The sequence below is a fragment of the Notamacropus eugenii genome, chromosome 2 (genome assembly GCF_028372415.1).
Source record: "Notamacropus eugenii isolate mMacEug1 chromosome 2, mMacEug1.pri_v2, whole genome shotgun sequence".
In the NCBI taxonomy this organism is placed as follows: Eukaryota; Metazoa; Chordata; class Mammalia; order Diprotodontia; family Macropodidae; genus Notamacropus; species Notamacropus eugenii.
This window is the reverse complement of record NC_092873.1, coordinates 300,275,243-300,295,801: the sequence shown is the minus strand read 5'-3', so window position 1 is coordinate 300,295,801 and position 20,559 is coordinate 300,275,243. Positions and strand designations below refer to the sequence as shown.

The window sequence follows — 20,559 nt, the reverse complement described above, 5'->3', positions numbered from 1 at the left end:
CATAGCCTCAACTAGGGTGGCCGTGGGATGCAGGATGGCAGCAAAGGGGAGAGATTCAAAATCCATCATACAAAGATAGAAATGGTCAGATTTTGTAAATGATCAGAAATGTGGAATGAGAGAGATGGAGGAATGGATGATGATGCCTAGGCTGAGTGTCTGAGTAACTGGAAGGAGGGTGAGGACTTAACAAGAAGGCTGAGGGAAAGCGGGGTGTTGGAGGAAGAGCAGTGCTGTTGTGGAAGGTTCTGATGCTCCCTGTTCTGCTGTGTTCTGTCTCAATGTGTTGTGGACAGGAGTCCAACGGAACTGAAGGCGACACGTGAACTGTACGGATTATGATGAATGGTACCATCATTCCAGTGGGCAGAAGCAGTGTTTAGAGGGGTATTTAAGGAAAAGGAAGGGTGGTTACTATTGCTGTCTAATCACAACTCTTTGGCCTTTGGGGCAGTGCTATTTTATCACTAGGAGGAGGAACTGATAAAAATAGACCTTCAATGCCCATGGGAGGGCACAGAGGGACAGCTAGTCTAAGGGATCTCCTCTAAGGAAAGCATTTCTATGTATACTGTTGTACTGAACTTCAAGAAAATCACTCACTGAGGGGCAAGTGTGATGTATCTGTGTGTCCCTTTCATTATTGCTGTTCAGTCGTTTCTGACTCTTTATGACCCCCATTTGGGGTTTTCTTGGCACAGATACAGGAGTAGCTTGCTATTTCCTTCTCCAGATCATTTTATATATGAGGAAACTGAAGTAATCAGGGTTAAGTGGCTTGCCCAAGGTCACACAGCTAGTATTTGAAGCCAGATTTGAACTCATAAGGATGAGTCTTCCTGACTTCAGGCCCAGCACTCGTTCCATTGTGCCACCAAACCACCCTGTCTCTCCTCTCTCTTCTCAACTCAAAGAATCTTGTATTCTGTGGTTGTGCTCAGTACCTTCCCTGAACGTAGTGTCAATTCGCAGGAAGGACTTGTAGAATGACACTGTGATTCAGACAGAGTCTAGACTATATTGACTCTAGAGCAGTGTGTGGGCCTGCTAGTGTCTCGCTAACCATCTTCTAGAGACAGCTAAAATACATCAAGGAACACATCCATCTTTAAGAAATCTCTACAAATAGTTTCAGTAGACCTAAAAAAGGTTGGCTTTTCCCATGGGCAGGGGATGGGATGGGGATTAGGCAGTTTCATTGATGGAAGAGGGGAGCCCCCTGCTGGGGATCTAGTAGCAGCTGTTCGAGAGGGCTTTGCCTACTTTAGAGGTACACCCATCACAGATGGAATGGAATGTAGCTATTGCCCCAACAGGCAGCGCAGTTTATGATAAATAAGCAAATGAATTCCACCGAAGGCAGTGGTATGTTGGAGTCAGCTTTTACAGGCTTGTGAAAGCAGATTGTTAAATTTTCTGTCGGAGCAGGAACACCTCAGAAATTGGAAAAGTCTGCAAATCAGAGCTTAGTTTATCATGTAGTTGATTGTCTAGACCAAGGAAGGGAGGCATTCAGCAAACTGCATCCTGACTAGATCTGACCCACTGCCTTTTTTTGTGGTATTTTTTGTGGTTTGCGTTTTCATTTTGCCCACAGGACATATAAAACAGGCTACATTTTGCCCAAACTTGGTCTAGACTTTAAAAAGAAATGGAGAAAATGTTAATAATACATATTAAACATTTACCAGCATACCCTTGATTGAAAGTCATCTATGGTTAGGAGGAGGAGGACACATCTAGAAAGGGCTTGAACAGGTATTTAAATGGCTGCTCAGCAAGGTATTCTCTGCCTAGAAATCTGATCTCCTTAGTAAATATGATTGTAAAATTGGAATATTACATAAAAGATCGGGGGGGGAGGTGAATCAGACTGGTAAAACTATATGGACCCTGTGCACTTTGGGGTCAGTCAAAAATTGCAGCCCTATTAGGGGTGTAAAGGTCTGGCTCTCCACCGCCATTGGCATCTCTGACCATCTAACCCAGGAATGCCAGGGGTCCAAGAATCAAGAGAGGTCAATCCCTTGAGGCCCAGCAAAGCTGGGTTCACAGTTCTCATGTTCACTGTGTTGACCAGTTATCTGGTCTGATAGCAATTTCAATCAATTGGTCAGTAAACAATAAATGCTTGCTGTTTACCAAAGAGAGTGCTAAGTGCCAAGATCAAAGCAATGCACCTTCCCCAGACTGTATTCAGAAAGGTGGTTTTGCAATTCATTCTTTTCTAAGGTCATCTGGGGAAAGGAAACCTAAGGTTTCAAAACCTGGAGGTGAGAGAAAACTGATCACCATTATTTCTGACGTGAATAGGTTGGATTTAGAGACCTGGTATACAAGAGCAAGGGGGGAGGGGAGAGAAGCAAAAGACAAGACTTTTAACAGTAGGCCTCCTTCTCAGGTGCCAAGAGATGAAGGTGGGGAAACCAGCAGGTTGCCCTTTTCAGAGAAAATTTAAAGATGAACGAAGGGCAGGGAGAATAATTGAAGAGGCCATTAATACAAACTAGCCCTTTGAAAGGGGCAGAAAGCAAGGTTTGGAAGACGGGCAAAGAAAAAGGAGAAGGGTGCAAGTTTTCAATTACTCCAAAGAGCTGACACTGAGGAATGTGGTTGACCAACAATGTGATGACCTTATGAGCTTTCAAAGATTAGAAGAAACATCAAGAGTGTCCTTCAGCAAGTGGAGCCAGCAGGAGCAGTAGCCAAGTCCAGTGACAAGGCAGCCCTGAAGAGAGGCCTGCTTTATCCAGTCCAGATGGGAAGTTGCAGCCAAGACACTGTTCTGCAAACTAGGGAGTGACCTGCCCTGTGACTATGCCACACCCAGAAGTGAACGAGGTAGAGGAAATGATTTGGCGCAACCACTAAGAGTCCATTTTTTCCAGGGACCAAAGTAGTAATTAGTCAGTCAGTCAATATCCACTTATTAAGCACCTATTACATGCCAGGCACCAGGGATACAACAGAGGCAAAAGATACTTCTAAAACTGAATGATCTCACAAACTAAGGATGGTAATGGCAGTGTAGGAGAATGTGCTCCCAGTTTGGGATATTTTGCAATTCAATCCTTGATATGACATATGTCTGTGTGTATACACACATACACACACGTATATATATGTAGACATACATATATACAGATATGTACATGTAGTATGTATGTATATATACACACATACATACACATATATACATATATATACACACATAAATACAAAACCTTTATATCACAAAAGCATAGTCAAGCATAGCAAATTCCCACATTGGCCATATCCAAAAATGTGTTTCTAATTCTGTATATTAGTCTATCCTTTCTCTAGCATCTCTCTACTATGAGGTAGGGAACATTCTCCATCCTCAGTTCTCTGGACTTAGAGTTTATCAGGATTCTAAAATGTTTCAGAGTTCTTCACAGTATTAACATTTTGGTATAAATTATTCTCCTGGTTTTGCTCAATTCATTCTGAATCAATTCAAACAAGTCTTCTTGGGTATCTCTGAAACCATACACTTCATCCAATGATATTCCATTATATTAATGTACCATAAATTTTTCAGCCATTCCCCAATTGATAGGGACCCTCTAGTTTTGAATTACCACTATAAAAAAAAAAGGAGCTACAAATATTTTTGTACATAAAGGGCCTTTTCTTTTTTGTTTGATCCCTTTGGTGTGTAGGCCTAATAAGTGGTATGTCTAGGTCAAAGGGCATGCAGCTTAGCAACTTTTGGGATATAACTCCTATTTGCTTTCCAAAAAGATTGGATCAATTCACAGCTCCATCAAAGGTGCATCAGTGTTCCTGTTTTCCCACAGACCTGACAACATTGGTCATTTTCTTTTTTTGGTCAATTTTACCAGTTTGATAGGTATTAAGTAGAGCCTCAGAATCACCTTAATTTTCATTTCTCTAATCACTAGTGATTTGGAGCATTTTTGTTCATGTGGCTATAGTTTTACTTTCTACCTTTGAAAAATGCTAGTTTATGTCCGTCAACCATCAATCAGTTGGGGAATGGCTTTATTCTTATAAATTTGTCTTACTTTTTGCCTTTGTAACCCCAGGATTTATCCTATAGTGTCTTCCATATTATAGACTATTAATAAATGCTTGTGGGGTTGAGAACATCTGAGCTGGTGTCCCTAAGTTGGCCTTTATGCTGAAACCACAGAGCAGACTGTCTTACTGATGGATTAGAGCCAGGTGAGACCTCTTTATGGTTCAAGCAGGGTTGTGGGTGCAGCAAGGGAGCAGAGAATGGTGGAGGAGGTCTGGTATTTCCTGAGTGACTTTTCCTCTGTGTTTATTTATGTTCCACTGTGTACTTTGTGTCCTTAGGGAAGGAAAGTGTCAGGTGGTGCTGCAGCAGACTACCTGAGATGTCAGGCGGATAGCACTGCAAAGAGCAGTTATGGCCCCATCACAAATTCAACAGCAGCTGCATCTTTGAGAACACCTCCTGAGCGCTTCCATATTCTCACCAGAGGACTGGTCAAAGGTTACAAGGGTAATGGACCTTGGCAGGTTTTCTTTTCCTCAGAATCACAGAATTGAAAGGGGCTCTCAAGATCATCCAGCCAACTCACAGATGAATGGAAATCTCTTCTACCGTAGCCCTGGAAAGTGGTTTTTCTAGTCTTCCCATGGATACCTCCAGTGACATGGAACTCATTGTCCTCTAAAGCAGCCTATTCCACTTTGGAACATCTCCAATAAGGGAAAAGTTTCCCTAACATCAAGTTAATCTGGCCCCCAGAGAGCAGAACTAGGAGCAATGGGTAGAAATTATAGAGAGGTAGATGAGAAAGAGGAGAATCTTTTGTTGCCTATATCAGTTCTTAAGCCTTCAGTCTTAAACATTATTCCTCCAGCTGATCTTCCTATGGTAGCTAGTTGGTGCCATGGTGCATGGAGTGCTGGGCTTAGAGCCAAGAAGACCTGAATTTAAAAATGGCCTTAGACATTTACTAGATGGGTGACCCTAAGCAACTCTGCTTGCCTCGGTTTCCTTGTTTGTAAAATGAGGATAACAATAGTGCCTACCTCCAGGGTTGTTGTCATAATAATTGTAAAGTGCTTACTGTAGTGCCTGGCACATAGTAAGTGGTATATGAATGTTTGTTGCTATCATTGTCATCATCATCATCATCATCATCATCATCATCATCATCATCATCATCATCACTGTCTCCAGTTCTCTCAGCATCCTGGTTTCCTTTTTTTTTTAGTTTCTAGATTGTCAGTATTCTTCCTTAAATGTGGTGCCTGGAATTTAATACAGTACCTAACATATGATCTGCCTGAGTCAGAAGATAATTTGACTATGTCCTTCTTCCTTCTGGGCACTATGACTATATTACACAAACTTAGATATTTCTTGAACACAAAGGGGGAAGTAGTACAAGATTAATAGAGTTATACTCTGATTGAAGCAAACCAAGACACGAAAACCTTGATAAATCCATCAATGAATTAGGGGACAATTATAAGCATTAAAAAATGATCACTAGAGGATCCCTTAAAATAGTAAGTTCCATTAGCCCATTTAAAAGTTCCATCCCCACATTTTCAATGAACATTTTTATCGTTCAAAGCAGGTGTGGATGAAGTAGCATGTAACAAAACTATTCCTTCTACTTCTGGCCCTAGAGATCAACAAAAAGGTGATAATAACAAGTCAGAAAGAGTGATGAACTCTTGCCTCCATGGTCCTAGAGTGAAAATGTAAATAGAAGTGTATATTACACTCTATCTCTATCTCATCTTTCCAAGTCCATCATGGAGGAGTCATGTAAATAACCCTTCTGATCATATTTGAGGACCTGTGAGAGGTATTTGTTTTAGGATTTGAATATGTAACTCATCAGCAGATCTGAGATGATAAGGGGAGAGGTGAGGGAAAAGGCATGGGTAAAATGAACTACAAAGGACCTATGAAGGAAAACACTATCTGCATCAAGAGAAAGAACTGATAAATAGAAGTCTATATAGAATGATTATTTATATGTATACATTTCGTGTGTGTGTGTGTGTGTGTGTCTAATGGTAGATATCTCTAGGGTGGGAGATGGGGAGGGAAGAAAAAAAAGGAAAAACTTGCTAAAGGAATAGCAAGTTATACATAATATATTTGCAGTTTCATGTGCAATTATCTTTTGTTTTTATTCTTTTAAAAAAACAGGCATGGGTACCTGGGACCCAAGTATCTGCCAGGTAACTTCTATAAAAAGTTATTCATAGGTTCTTTGTATTAAAGGGAACTTTATTATATCATCTAGTCCAGCTCCTTCTTAATACCCATCCTATCCTCTACAGTATAATTGAAAGGAATATTTCCAGTTCCCAGGAATTCATCCCATCATAGCAATTCATCCTAAGACTATTAGTTCTAATTGTTAGGAAGTCTGTCCTTCTGCTGAGCTAAAATTTGCTTCCCTACAGTTTCCACTCTTTGGTTCTCTCTGCACACCAGCCACCTGGCATCCTAGGGTGACAACCTGAGGCTGACTCATAATTGGTGAGTCCCTGACTGACTGGAACCTTCATGTCATGAGAAAGCTCAGCCATACTGTTTACTCTCCAGTACTAGCTTACTCTAGCCTGCCTCAACTCCACACTGGCTGCCTATGATCTGCTTGAACTCATTCCTCAAAGGTAAACATGCTACCTCCTTGTTGTATTTATTCCTTCCCAAGGATTCTGAACCCCCCCACTGTCATTGTACAAACCGTATTCCATGTCCCCCAATTCCTGTTCTCTTATTCCGATCCCCCTCAACCAATTCTCCCTACCATCCCAATCCAGATCTACCAACTCTTTCTACAATGCTCTCTGGAATTCCTGCTCCATAGGCAACAAACTTGTTTTCATCGTAAACTGTTTTCTTTCTCACTCCTTTCAAGTTCTGACACTCATTGAGACCTAGCCTTCTCCTGATGACACAGCATCCCTGTCCACATTTCTAACACCAGTAGTACTTACTCATAACCTAGAATCACTGACTAGGGGATTAGAATATTCCTTGTTCCCCATTGCCACTTTCAGACACTCCCTCTACCACTATCATTCAGTGACCTCTTTTCCTTTAAGATTCATTCAATCCATATTTATTACCCAGTCAGAATTCTGGTAGCTGTTATCTACCAACTCCTAGGTCATTCTCCTTTCTTAGTAAGTTGAGTGCCTGGTTTCTGGTCTTTCTCCCCTTCCCAACTCCTGCCTTCCTACTAGGGGACTTCAACCTACATATTGATATGCTTAAAACACTCTTAACTTCCCAGTTCCTCAATTTACTTATTTCCCATGATTTATTCCTCAGTTACACAGAGAGATAGTTATATACTTAATCTTACAATCGTTCCATATTATATTCATGAATCTGAAATGCCTTTATCTGGTTATAATATTTTCCATCTTTGCATTATCATTCCTTACAACTTCTAGCCCTGTTCTCTGTGATCACCACAACCTCCAGTTCTTCCACGACTCAGTTCTTTCTCAGGCTGTCACCCCTGCACAGTCTATACTTTTCTCCTTCCCTGCCTGGATCTCTTGGTGAATCAGTTCAATTTCATATTAACTCTACTCCTGAGACCTTTGGCCCCTCATCATACTGCTGATTTTGCCCCACTAAGCCCACCCCTGGATTACTCCTAGAATTTGTTTCTTTTGCTTCCCATGCTGCTATAAAAAGCTGGGAAAGAATTTCAAAATTGCTGAGTTCCCTACAAATTTATATTACATAATTTCGATTTGGCCCTCATTGCCTCCACCCTCTTTCAGTAAACTCCAATGGCTCCTTATTATCTCTAGGATCAAATAGAAAACCTTCTGTTTGATTTTTACAGCCCTTCCTGTCTGGCCCCTACCTCTCTTTCCAGTCTTCTTCTACTTTCCTCTCCTCCATACATGGTACTCTGAAGTCCAGTGGCACTGACCTCCTTACTATCCTCCAAGGATCCTCTCCATCTCCCAACTCTGCATTTTCACCTGCCATCCCTCATTCCTGGAATACTCTCCCTCTTCATCTCTACCTCCTGGCTTCCTTCAAATCTCAGCTAAAATTCCACATTTTACAAGAAGTCTTTCCCTGCAATGCTAGTTCCTTTCTCTCTGAAATTGACGGTTCCAACATACAGGATTACCTCCTGTCAATCTCTTTTTTTGCACATAGATGTTTGCATGTTGTCTCCAGCATTAGAATGGGAATTCCTTGAGGGCAGGGATTTTTTGTGCCTTTCTTTTTATCCCCAGCACTTAGCACAGGGCCTTGCACATAGTAGGTACTTAATAAATGCTTGTTTGTTGACCGACTGACTGGAGTCAAGCCTAAGTCACAGGACAGTGGCAAATATTTGATTTTCCAAATGTTTGACATTTCAAATAGAGCAGTCTTTCCTTTCCAATCTAAATCTCAGTTCACAGAATCACAAGTTTAAATCTAGAAGTGCCCTTAGAGACCTTCTGGTCCAAACAATCTTGTTTTAAAGGTGCAGGAACATGGACCCCAAAACATTAAGTGATTCATTTCTTTAACTGTACATCCTATGTCATGGTGTAAAATCCCCTCATTGCTCTGGTCAGCCTTCTCTGAAGAGTCTGAATAATTTGGTTTCTGGTTATATTCAAACACTTCAGGTCCTTCCCAAAATGTGCTTGCCAGAACTACATGCAATATTCTAGATGTGGTCACACTAGGGAAGAAAAAAGAGTAACAGCTGACTTCACATATCAATCCAAGGTTAATGAAGTGCTTTACAGTGTGTCCCAGAGGTCTTAGTACAGTTTCAAGCCACAAAAGCTTCAACTCTTAAGCTTTATATAAATTATGTAAAAAGTCACAGAAGCTTAAAAATCACATTAAGACTTTCAAGACACGTTGTAGCTATTCCAACTGATCCATATGATATAAGTACTACAGGCAGAGTATGAGCATTTATACCCCACAAATTGCAAATGGTACAAATCAGGCCTTGATTTATTGTTTTGTCAATTATTCAGGCTTACTTAAGAAAAGTGTTAATAATTCAGATTAACTTTAAAAGTATGTCTGAGCAGGTAGGTATAAAGTTAATGAGATTTAAGATCTTTCCTGCCCATTAATAGGCCTCTTGTGGAGCCCATTAAGGGAAGCTTATTTAGGGGGAGGCTTGCTTGCTTCAAGGCTTTCATGCCTTTTGCTAATTTCTAATTAGGCACTGAGTCAGGAGCATTGTGATTCCTTCTGGCTCTGAGAAGAGTATATATACTCTGAGGAGAGGTTTTGCTTTGGGAGCTCATTTATGAGAAGGACCTTGTGATTGCCTGGTTGAGACTCTCAGTAGTCATATGTTCAGACCTCCAACTGCTCAGATGTATGTCCAGGGACATATGTAAAGTATATAGCAATATTGCTTTGATTCAGGCAGTAGAGCCCTGTCTGGTGGTCTTTATTTCTCTGCTTATATTTTCTCTGAAGTTCAGGGTGTTGACTTTTCCCCTGAACTAGTAAATATAATTTAAAAAGATTTGTTGGTTCCTTAAGCAGCTATCTTTCCTGGTAAAGCAGATCTAAGAACCTATGCTAGCAGCCATCCTGGGTATGCCAGTGTGATTGCTGTTAGACTCTACATTTATATCTATTGAATTTCATCTTATTAGATTGATCCCAAATGTTCAAGCTTGTCAATGTCCTCGAGAGTCCTGAACCTGTCCTCAAGTATGTTACCTACTGCTTCCTAGCTTTGGGTCATTTGCCCATTTAATGAGCATGTCATATATATCTTTAACCAAGTCATTGATATAATTGTTAATAGCCCAGGACGGAGCACAGATCACTTGGATATTCCATTGGAAACTGTCTTTTAATTGAACATTGAGCCATTAATAACTATAATTGGTTGCATGCATTTAGTTCTGGGTAGAGCTCATTGTGCCATCATATCTCCCACCTCTCTCCATCTATCCCACAAGCGTTAAAAACTTTAACAAATAGTTTGTTAGGGGAAGCTAGGTGGTGCAGTGGATAGAGCACCAGTGCAGGAGTCAGGAGGACCTGAGTTCAAATCTCACCTCAGACACTTGACACTCACTAGCTATGCGACCTTGGGCAAGTCACTTAACCCCAATTGCCTCATCCTGACTCATCTCCAGTCATCCTGATGAATATCTGGTCACTGGATTCAGATGGCTCTGGAGGAGAAGTGAGGCTGGTGACCTGCACAGCCCTCTCTCACTTAAAACAAAGTCAAGTGCAAATCATGTCATCATTTCTCTGATGGCATGGTCTTTCTTTGGCAACGAAGGACAAACACACACAATAAAGGAACTGATGACACCATACTGACTCTACTTCACTATGAACTTTTACTTATTACTTTTAATGACACATTCTGGACAGTCATGAAGTGAGACAAAGAGAACGATTTTACCCACCATTCTGAACTATCCAGAGTATGAGACCTGGAAAGCCTAATCACAATGGTGATCAGCTTCGGAGAAGATGCTGGAAGAGGGGAGGGGGCTCAGGGAGGGATCTGCAGCCTCAAGGCCACATGTGGCCCTCTAGGTCCTCAAGTGTGGCCCTTTGACTGAATCCAAATTTGGGGCCTCAGTTGAGGGCTTAGAAGGCCTTGAGGCCATGGGTTTCCCACCCTTGTACTAGAATATAAGCTACTAGATAGTACATGGGAGAGTGCTGGACTGGGAGTCTGCATAGACCTGAGTTCAAATCCAGCCTCAGACACTTACTAGCTATGGCACTCCCACCAAGTCACTTGGTGCCTCAGTTTCCTCATTTATAAAATGGAGATTATAATGATGCCTAACTCTTAGATTTGTCATAAGGATTATATGATATGACATGATAATAAAGCTTTAATATTTGAAAAACATTCTGCAATTATGATCTTGCTTTATCCTCACAACAACACTGGGAGGTAGAAACTATATTATCATCCCTATTACACAGATGAAGAAACTGGAGCTAAAAAAGGTTAAGTAACACACAGCTAAGTGTCTGAGGCAGGATTTGAAGTCAGGTCCTTCTGACTCCAGGTGTAATACGCCATTCACTGTGTTACCTGACATACATAAATACATACTTTGCAAACCTTAAAGCATTTAATAATTGTGAGCTTTTAGTACAGGATTTGAAAAATTATCAGTGAGCCAGAGCAGAGGCCAAGGCACCACATGACACATCATTTGTTAATACCCTTTCTTCCACAAGCAGGAGCAAAGACCCAGCTCACTGGTGTCTCCCTCTGGCGGTTTTGGTTTTGGTTTTTTGTTTATTTTTTGCTGCCACCCCCTTTCTTCTCTGAATTGGAATAGCAACCACACAGTCTAGACTGTAGAAAAGGACTGAGTTATTTTTCATTATTTCTTGCTCTGTTCCTTGAAAAGAGCACATATTTCAGGCTTTTAATGATTTATTGCTATATACTAAAGAGAAATATAATAATAAATGATATCCGTACAGCACTTTTATGTTTGAAAAGGACTATTATATACATTATCTCATTTGAGCCTCATGACAACCCTATGAGATAGATACTACAGGTTTTATTATTCCCATTTTACAGATGAGGAAACTGAGGTCCAAAGGTTATGTAACTTGACCATTGTCACACAGTCAAACATTTATTAAGCACTACGTGCAAGGATATAGGGAGCCTTTGGGCAGTAGCTGAAAAACAGAAGCATTTTTCTTAGCAGAACCTATGCAACCCTTGCAAATTTTGATAACCATCCGGACAACATCCAAGACATCTGGACAACATCCAAAACAACTGGGCAAATCGAAAGTCAATGAGTTGTTTCATAGCTATGTTACGAAAAGATACCGCTGACTGACTTAATAGGCATTTCTTATGACACTCTAGAGGAAGAAAGAAATATTTTTAAAAATGAAAATAGAATAAAATCTCATACCTACTGAAAACTCATACCTTGGCAACAGTTTTAAGAACTGGCATCTGCTTGGAAGGAGGGCAATCACAGAATCATAGATTTAGAGCTAAAAGTGATCTTGAAAGCTGAGTCCAACACCCTCATTTTCAGTTCTTACCTAGTCTTTCATTACTGAATGGGCATTGCTTCAGACAAACCCAGACCTAGCAAAGATTTAGCTTAAAAAGGTCAACATCTCCCACTGCATCTGGGGCCATCGCCAGCAGTCCTGACCTGTGTCAAGGAGAGAGCGAGAATGATGACTGTACCACTCTGCCTTACTTACATCCAATTCACTTGCAAGCCAAAGCATCATCTTCCTGATGTCACTGATCCTCTTTCAGAATGAAGGAGGAACAACCACAACAACAGAATAGGAAACTGAGGCACAGAAGAGTTAAGTGATTTGCCCAGGATCTTACAACTATTGTCTGAAGATGCATTTGAACCCAGGCCTAGGTGGCACAGCAGAAAGAGTGCCAGTCCTAGAGTCTTCCTATGTTCAAATCCAGCCTCAGTTACATACTAGCTGTGAGACCCTGGCCAACTCACTTTACCCTGTTTGCCTCAGTTTCCTCATCTGTCAAATGAGCTGGAGAAGGAAATGGCAAATCACTCCAGTATCTCTACCAAGAAAACCCCAAATAGGATCACTATAAAATGACTGAATAACAATTTTCTTGTTTACAGAGGCAGTTGAGGGATGGAGTAGATGCAACCAAGGATTTTGAATCAGGAAAAATTTAGTGCAAGTCTTGCTTCAGACACTCCCTAGCTGGGTGACCCTGAGCCAGTCATTTAATGTCTCAAGTTCCCTATAGATGCCAATTATTATTATTATTATTGCTTCAAGCCCATTGTCATGCTGCCTTTAAGTGTGTGTCCTTAGTTGCCGAAGAAGACCATGCCAAATGATGACATGATTTGCACTTGACTTTGTTTTAAGTGAGAGAGGGCTGTGCAGGTCACCAGCCTCACTTCTCCTCCAGAGCCATCTGAATCCAGTGACCAGATATTCATCAGGATGACTGGAGATGAGCTAGGATGAGGCAATTGGGGTTAAGTAACTTGCCAGAGGTCACACAGCTAGTGAGTGTCAAGTGTCTGAGGTGAGACTTGAACTCAGGTCCTCCTGACTCCTGCACTGGTGCTCTATCCACTGCACCACCTAGCTGCCCCATTAATTGAATTAGTGAGGTGAGGGAGAATAAGGGGGCTGGGATGACTTTAAGGTCACAAATCTGGGTAACCAGAAGGATGAGGATATCTTTGATGGAAATAGAAAATAGGTTATGGGAGAAGAGTAATGAATTCATTTTGGATGTGTTGAGTTTGAGATAAAGACATTCAATTCAAAATGTCTGAGAGTCAATTGGTAACACAGGCCTAGACTCAGAGGAAAGATTAGGGCTGAATATATTGATAGATAAGATAGATTTGTTGTTGTTCAGTCATTTTTTTCAGTCATGCCCGACTATTGTTGACCCCATTTGGGGTTTTCTGGGCAAAGACATTGGTGTGGTTTGCTAGTTCCTTCTCCAACTCATTTTACAGAAGAGGAAACTGAGGCAGACAGGGTTAAGTCACTTACCTAGGGTCACACAGCTAGTAAATGTCTGAGGCCAGATTTGAACTTAGGAAGATGAGTCTTCCTGACTCTAGGCCCATCATTTTATCCATTGTGTCACCTAGCTGCCCTTCATAGGTAGATATACAGAAACATATATACGTAGATGCACACACATATATATACATATATATGTATATATATAACATGGATGTGTATATATAGCTATATGTGCATACGTTTACATATATTTCCTCTCCTCCCCTCCCCCAAAGAATATAAGCTCCTCAAGGGCAGATACTTATTTTATTTTTGTCTTTGTTATCCGCAGCTCTTAGCACGTGCCTGGCACCTAATAGCACCAAATAAACACTGAATGTATGTTTGCTGAATTGAATTAAACTGAATTGAATTTTATAATGAAATTAAAGGAATGAGAAGCAGAACTATCACTAAATCATTCTGCCCATCATACTGGGCATATTCTTCAAAGAAAGCCCACTTAATCACTAGCAAGGTCATTTTTTTTTTGTTTTCTTCTAAAAATAAATGCAGCAGGAAAAGATTCTCATTAATATTAAGGTTATGAATTCAGAGCAGAATACTTTGAGGTTTTGGAGTTAAGGCTTACCTAGCAATATGGACTTCAGCAGATGGAATATGCAACAATATTTTTGGTAATTAGGATGTTGCTAAAATATGTTATCGCTTCTGTCTGCAACCTATGTGCGAAAGAATTTATTGTGAAAATTTCTGCTTTTTCTCTAGGTCTGCTCCCCTGAACTGGAGTTGGAAGATATTCTATGATTATGTGTGCAAATGTTGTTGTACACACATGTCTGGTTGCTTGTGTGTGTGTGTGTGTGCATGTGCCTAATGGTTTATTATAATTCTTTGTCTATCTGAACATTGTTGCAAATTCTGTCCTGAAGCATACAATGCCCTCATTCTTTCACAAACCTGAAAATATAACATTCTCCTACCTTTTTGTACATTCCCATGAAGATGGTTGGCTTGAAAATCCATGGTGAATATGCAAAGAAGGTACCCAATGCTTCATTTTCACAGTCACAAGAGAACAGGGTTATTGTTGTACACTTTCAGAACCTTTTCTTTTATATCACATGAATTTCCCTGCATTGACCTTCAAACAGTTTTTTTTAAATCACTTGAGTTTAAAGACAAATCCAAAAAAATATAGTTTTAGGTTATAGAACTCAATATGCAAGAGTTAATGACCTTTTGATTGGGACGAAGCTAATTCACAAACATGAAATTTTCCTCAAACTTAAAAAAGAAAATGAAAAGAAATCCAGTTTAAATTTTAAAAACATTATTGATATCTTTTGTTTTGTCCATCACCTTCATTTATGAAAATATCGTTCCATTCTACCCTAGCCAGTGAACAGCCACAGTAACAAAGAAACAAAAAAAAGGCACTTCAGCAAAACGAACATGAGACTGGCAGTCAGTGCAATGCTAGGTACAACAATAGAGCCTGAACACGGAAGGAGACACATTTTCTCATTTCTTCCTTATGAACAAAATGGAGGGAAGGGGCAGGAAAGGAATTATTCTCGAAGATGGAAAACTGGTGAAGATGAATCATTGTGAAATATGTAAGTACCCCTTGTAGGGCACCCACAAGCCCAAATCAATAACCACCAGTAGGTAAGGTGACATCAAACAGAGATTTAGAAGGTAGATAAAGTCCTGGTTCTCACCCCATTAACAACTAAATAGTTGAGTGAGCCTAGTGTAGCTAATTTACCTCTCTGAGCCACCATACTCTCCTTTGGAAGAGAAAGTTGGCTAAGCTAGGTGATCCCTAAGGTCCTTCTCCAGCCCTCATGGTCTACAATTCTACATATGGTTCTACAAATGAACTCTCAACTCCCATCTAGTCCAGTTTAAGTCACCAGTACAATTGGGGTTACTACGGACAGCCCCTCTCAGCAACATGATTTCTCAATTCATGGATTAGGGAAGATTCAAGAGCATTTCAAAGGATGGAAAATCTTTGACACTTCCCTTCCCCCCATAGTGTGAATCTGTAGATTATTCAGGTCAAATTTTTACTCCTACACTGCCACCCAGGAGACTTCTGGGTTATCAGCTGTTACATGTTTAGGAAATGGAAAGAGATTTTATTGCTAGCCTAAGAAATAGAAAAGTAAATGTGATCCTTATAAATATCATATGATCCATTCAAAAAATTCATGTAAATTATTTTTGAATAATCTGTTAGTGTGGATACTCTGCATTGTTTTTCCTTTTACTAGTAGAGTTAACATTTTAAAAGACTAAACTTAGATATTGAAGTAGGAAAGAAGAAAGGAAACAAACATTTTCTAAATGCCTACTATGAGCCAGGCACTGTCCTAAGGTTTATACAAATGTTATTTCATTTGATGCTTGAAACAACCCTGAGGTAGCTGCAATTATTATCCCTATTTTATGCTATTAATGCCTTTTTGGTGAAATAACAAGAAATTCATGAATAAGTTTTGCAAAATTCATTAAGTACTGTTACCCCATCCTTCAATGAAAATAGGTAATCAGAAATATGCACATACAAACAGACATTAATAGTACATACCTCTTCATGTTTAGTGAATTACTACTGAAGCATCTAGGCGGTTCCTGCATGGAGCACTGGACCTCATGTCAGGAAGACCAGAGTTCAAATCTGGCCTCAGACGCTTACTAGCTGTGTGACCCTGGACAAGTCACTTCACCCTATTTGCCTCAGTTTCCTCATTTGTAAAATGAACTGGAGAAGGAAATGGCAAGCCACTCCAGGATCTTTGCCAAGCAAACCCCAAATGGAATCATGAAGAGTTGGACATGAACAAAACATTTCATAAATATATATATTTTCATTAATACATATTTCATAAATAATATGTTTCAATTCTGTATGAAAAAGTAACTGTTAAAGAATGGAGAAATAAGTCATTTCAAGATCTTTGTTTCATCTTTTTAATGACACCTTGAAGTGTATAAGATTTACATAGCTCTACCATGCAGTTTGCTACCAAAAGAACTAGGAATCTTTATAACTAAACTAGTACAAAAAATCACAGATTAACTGGAGGGGACTTCAGAAGTAATTTAATAGAGCTCAGTATTCATGTAGCTCAACACCTCCCCCACCTTTTATAGATGAGGAAACTGATGGCTTGTGATTTGTCCATGGTTTCACAGGGAGCAAATGGCAGAGGAAGGATGTGAACCCAGATACCCTGACACTAAACCCATCATACTTTCCATCACCAAACTAACTTCCATGAAAGGAGGTAAGAGGAAAAAGAAACTTGGAGATCATCTGTACCAACACCCAAATTTTGCAGGCTCAGAGAGATAGTGATTTCCCTAAGGTCATAATGATAGTAAGTGGCACAGTCCAAATTTGAACCCAATCCTTTGATGCCAGATTCCATACTCACAGAACTGTTCAATGTTGCCTCCCCAAAATGCCATACCACCAATTTGGAACATGACCTTAAGATGAAGAGTTACATGTTCTACGCAGCCATTGACCTAAACTGGGAATTAGTTATGCAATTTGGTAGACAGGTGGATAGAAGTATTATTATCAGTTCTAAAGCCAGTATTCTATCTTCCAATTTTGCCTATTTAATCTTATGTCTCTTGTATTCTAACTTTTAAAATTACACTTCCAGTATTTCTTTCAAGATTAAAAATATATATTCCAGGATACTCAAGAAACCTTAAAAATGTGTGTACTTGATCAGATATCCTTTTTTGTCATTCAACTTTTCCCCTTAGAATCTAAATGGTCCTAGGAAATACTTCCTAATGCATATTAGATGAAAATTTCAAATTCTTCAAAAATTGCTAGTGCTTGAGAGAAAAAATAATTAGGAAAAAGCATATTTCTGGTTACTCACTTTAATTAAATGGCAGGATAACAAATAGCCTTTAGTGATATTCATGAAATTTTTATGCTTCCTGAGATTAACAAAAAAAAAAGATTCCAGTAACTAATCATGCCTATATACGTATATATACATGTATACACATGCATATGTATTTTCAAAGTATCAGCTAACTTTTTTCTTTCAACCATAGTTCATTTGAAGAATTTGAATTCTATGAAAAAGTCAATCGAAATGTAAATTTTTTAAAACTCATTTGTTTCACTGATCACTTTCTTAAGCAACAAACTGAAAGGTTTTTTTAAAAAAATGTCTATGTGGGTCTTATCAAGCATCCCTTACAGCTTAAAAGTAGAAAGTAAAGGATAAGTAGAGTTCTGGGTGTTGGGCTGCACTGTTCATTTAAAAGGTCTAAGCCCTGAGCACAGGATAAGGGTCTAATAAATATTTAGTTGTTGAGATTTAGATATGGAAAGGACAGTTGAGATTACGCCCTTTACTTTTCAAGATGAAGAAAGTGACTTGTCCAAGCTTGCATAGCTAGTTAATAGTAGAGCTAGGCCTAGATGCCAATTACTCTTGTTGATTAACGGGAATGGGTGGCATTCCTTATTATAAACGGAAATACTTACTGAGCAAGAAGCAACATTCCCTACAAGTCATTCGTCTCTTCTTTGAACCCCAGCCGGTGCCCGCGGAGGGGATCCGCCTAACAAGCACCCATGGTCGAACAAAGAGCACCAGAAGCGTTAGGATTAGCTGGTGCGTTTGCAGTGCACCAGCCTGCCCACCAGCTAGCAGATTCACTCAGTTTTGGCCCTAGCTCAATTTGCTGTTCTTACAGACACTGGTGAGGAGTCTCGGTACCCAAGAGGGGCTATTGTTTCCACCTTAGCCATCCCAATGAGAAATTCCAAAAGGGACAGCTACACTCTTTCAACTCTTTCCACACATACATTTTCGATCTTCTACATCGAGTCTCGGTACTCGATCCCACGTGCCCCTGCCTTTCCTGCCAGTCTTTTCCTTGGGCATCGTTCCACTGGTTCAACCTCAACCTTGCCCATCCTGCCAGTTTCAGCAGCTGAAGGTTGAAGAGGGAGGCTAATCCCGCCTAGGGTCAAATCCTGCCCAAGCCAGCCTCTATATCTCCTCCGACTCCCCTAGGCTGCTCATGCCCTGCGCTCAGTATCTCTCCATGGCTCATCCTTTGCTCGCAGTACCCACCCCGTCCTCGCATTCTCTCTCCCTAGGCGGTTCCAAATCTGCGCCCCCCATCTCCATCTCGGGCGGAGATTCAGCTCGCCATCCCTGCGCAAGCCTAGCACCATTATCCTAATCTCGGGCACCTCGGCCTCCGGGTCTTCCCTCCCCCCATGCCCTAGGCACGCACCTTTTCCGCGGAGGGGCCGCTGCCAAAGCCGCCGCCGCCGCCTCCTCCTCCTCCTCTGCGGCCGCCGCCCAGCTCCAGTCCTGGGCTCTCCCCTCTCGCTCCCACCGGGGATGCGACGCCAGGGCCGATGCCTGGGCAGCGTCCCCCGGGCAGTAGGGAGCATAGTGCGCCCGGCGGGATGCCCGGCAGCAGCAGCAGCAAGCTCCTCTGTTCGACCTCTTCATGGGCAGGGCTCCAGGTCTCCTCTGCGTCCCCTGCCCTTCACCTCCCTGCCTCCGCGGGCGGCTCCCGTACGGAGTCAGAAGAGGGAGAGAATCCTTAGGACTCGCAATGACAAGCCTGGGCTCCCTCCAGCGCAGCCCGGGACAGCTCAGCCCGAGCTCCTCTCACCCCTCCCTCTGCCACCTGCCCCGCCCAGACCTAGCTCCCTGCCCCCTTCCTGCCTCCTCGAGGCCTCTCCAACCTCCATTCAGCCTTAACCCGCAAACGTTACCCCCTATTTTTAGCTCCTCTCAGCTTCCTCTAACACTCCCCCTCCCCAACTATACATCTTCATAGCTTTCTCTTAGGAGCTTCGATTTTACTAGTGTGGGCAGATTCCCCCTTTCCTTCCCTGAACCCTGATTAGCCTGAAGTACTGGGGCTTTGCCTCAGGATACCATCGTGGAGGGGGAGGGGGCATCAACATGGATGTGTCATCATTATGGGGTGCTTCCTCCCCTTGGTGGTCCTGGCACTTTTTCACCTGTTCTAAGAACTTAATGTTATGGCATCCTCCTCCTGGTACCCACTGTCATGCCCTCCTACTTTCCATCTGTCCTCTGTCTCCTCTCAGGTCCTAGGAAGTATCAGGAACTTTGAGCTGTGCCATGGGAGTTCAGGTCCCCTACTGTGACTGCCCATGGCATGAATTGTTCTTTCATAGCTACCTCTTCTCTTCCCCCGTTTAAATGTTCTCTTGAGCATTAATTACTCCTTCCACATCTCCTCATCTTGTGATTCTCTTCTAGTCTCCTAAAGCCTCCATAGAAAATCTACCATAACTTCTCATTTCCTCCAACAGTCACACCCTGAATAAGGTTTTCTCAATACCAGTCTCCTGACTCTTCCTCTAGGTTCAATCTTAGCTCTTTTTCTTCCCATGCAGTCACCCTCTAAACCAGGCACCCCCATATCTTTTATCCCAGCCTTTCTCTCTATTTCATTCTTTTCTCAGCATCTTCATGTCTCTTTTTCCATCTATCCCTTCTCACTACTCTGAAACCTCTTTTTAACTAACTGCTTCAATCTCTTCCTCACTACTAATTTTCCTGATAGCTAGACACCATCCAATTCTCATATTTCATAACAATCTAATAGTAGCTATAATTTTTATAGCACCTTAAAGTTTTACAGTGTACTTTATATATGTAGAATCTAACCTGGTTACCTATACCTCCTATCACCATTCCCACCCGCACCCCCACTTTGAACTTTCAACCACTTCCAAGTTCAGGTTACTCTGTGGGTCCATCATCCTAAATAGACAGCTCAGGGACTGAATCTCAGGAAGGTTAAATGACTTACTTGTTCATCATCACATGACTAATGAGGGTCAGAGATGTTCTTTGAGTCCAGGACTTCCTAACTTAAATTCCAGCACTCTCTGAATATACTATCCAAACCAGGCAAACAACTAAATCTAAAATTTCAGCAAATGGGTAAAATAAAACCTATACAAATATTTTAAGGCTTTCATTCAGTGAACCAAATATTTCAAG

General features: G+C 41.1%; 1 protein-coding gene across 2 annotated transcripts in view; it reads right to left on the bottom strand.

The window, feature by feature from the left end:
* Nucleotides 1-19,143, bottom strand: part of PDE4DIP (phosphodiesterase 4D interacting protein) — a 276,664-nt gene extending 257,521 nt beyond the window's left edge. Inside the window, exon 1 of one of the 2 annotated variants that reach the window (XM_072644546.1) lies at nt 18,800-19,143. In XM_072644546.1, the coding sequence (XP_072500647.1) occupies nt 18,800-19,023 (224 nt within the window). In that variant the 5' untranslated portion in view covers nt 19,024-19,143. The remainder of the gene's footprint in view (nt 1-18,799) is intronic. The other variant, XM_072644554.1, reaches the window with a different exon arrangement.
* Between the last annotated feature and the right edge of the window lie 1,416 nt (nt 19,144-20,559).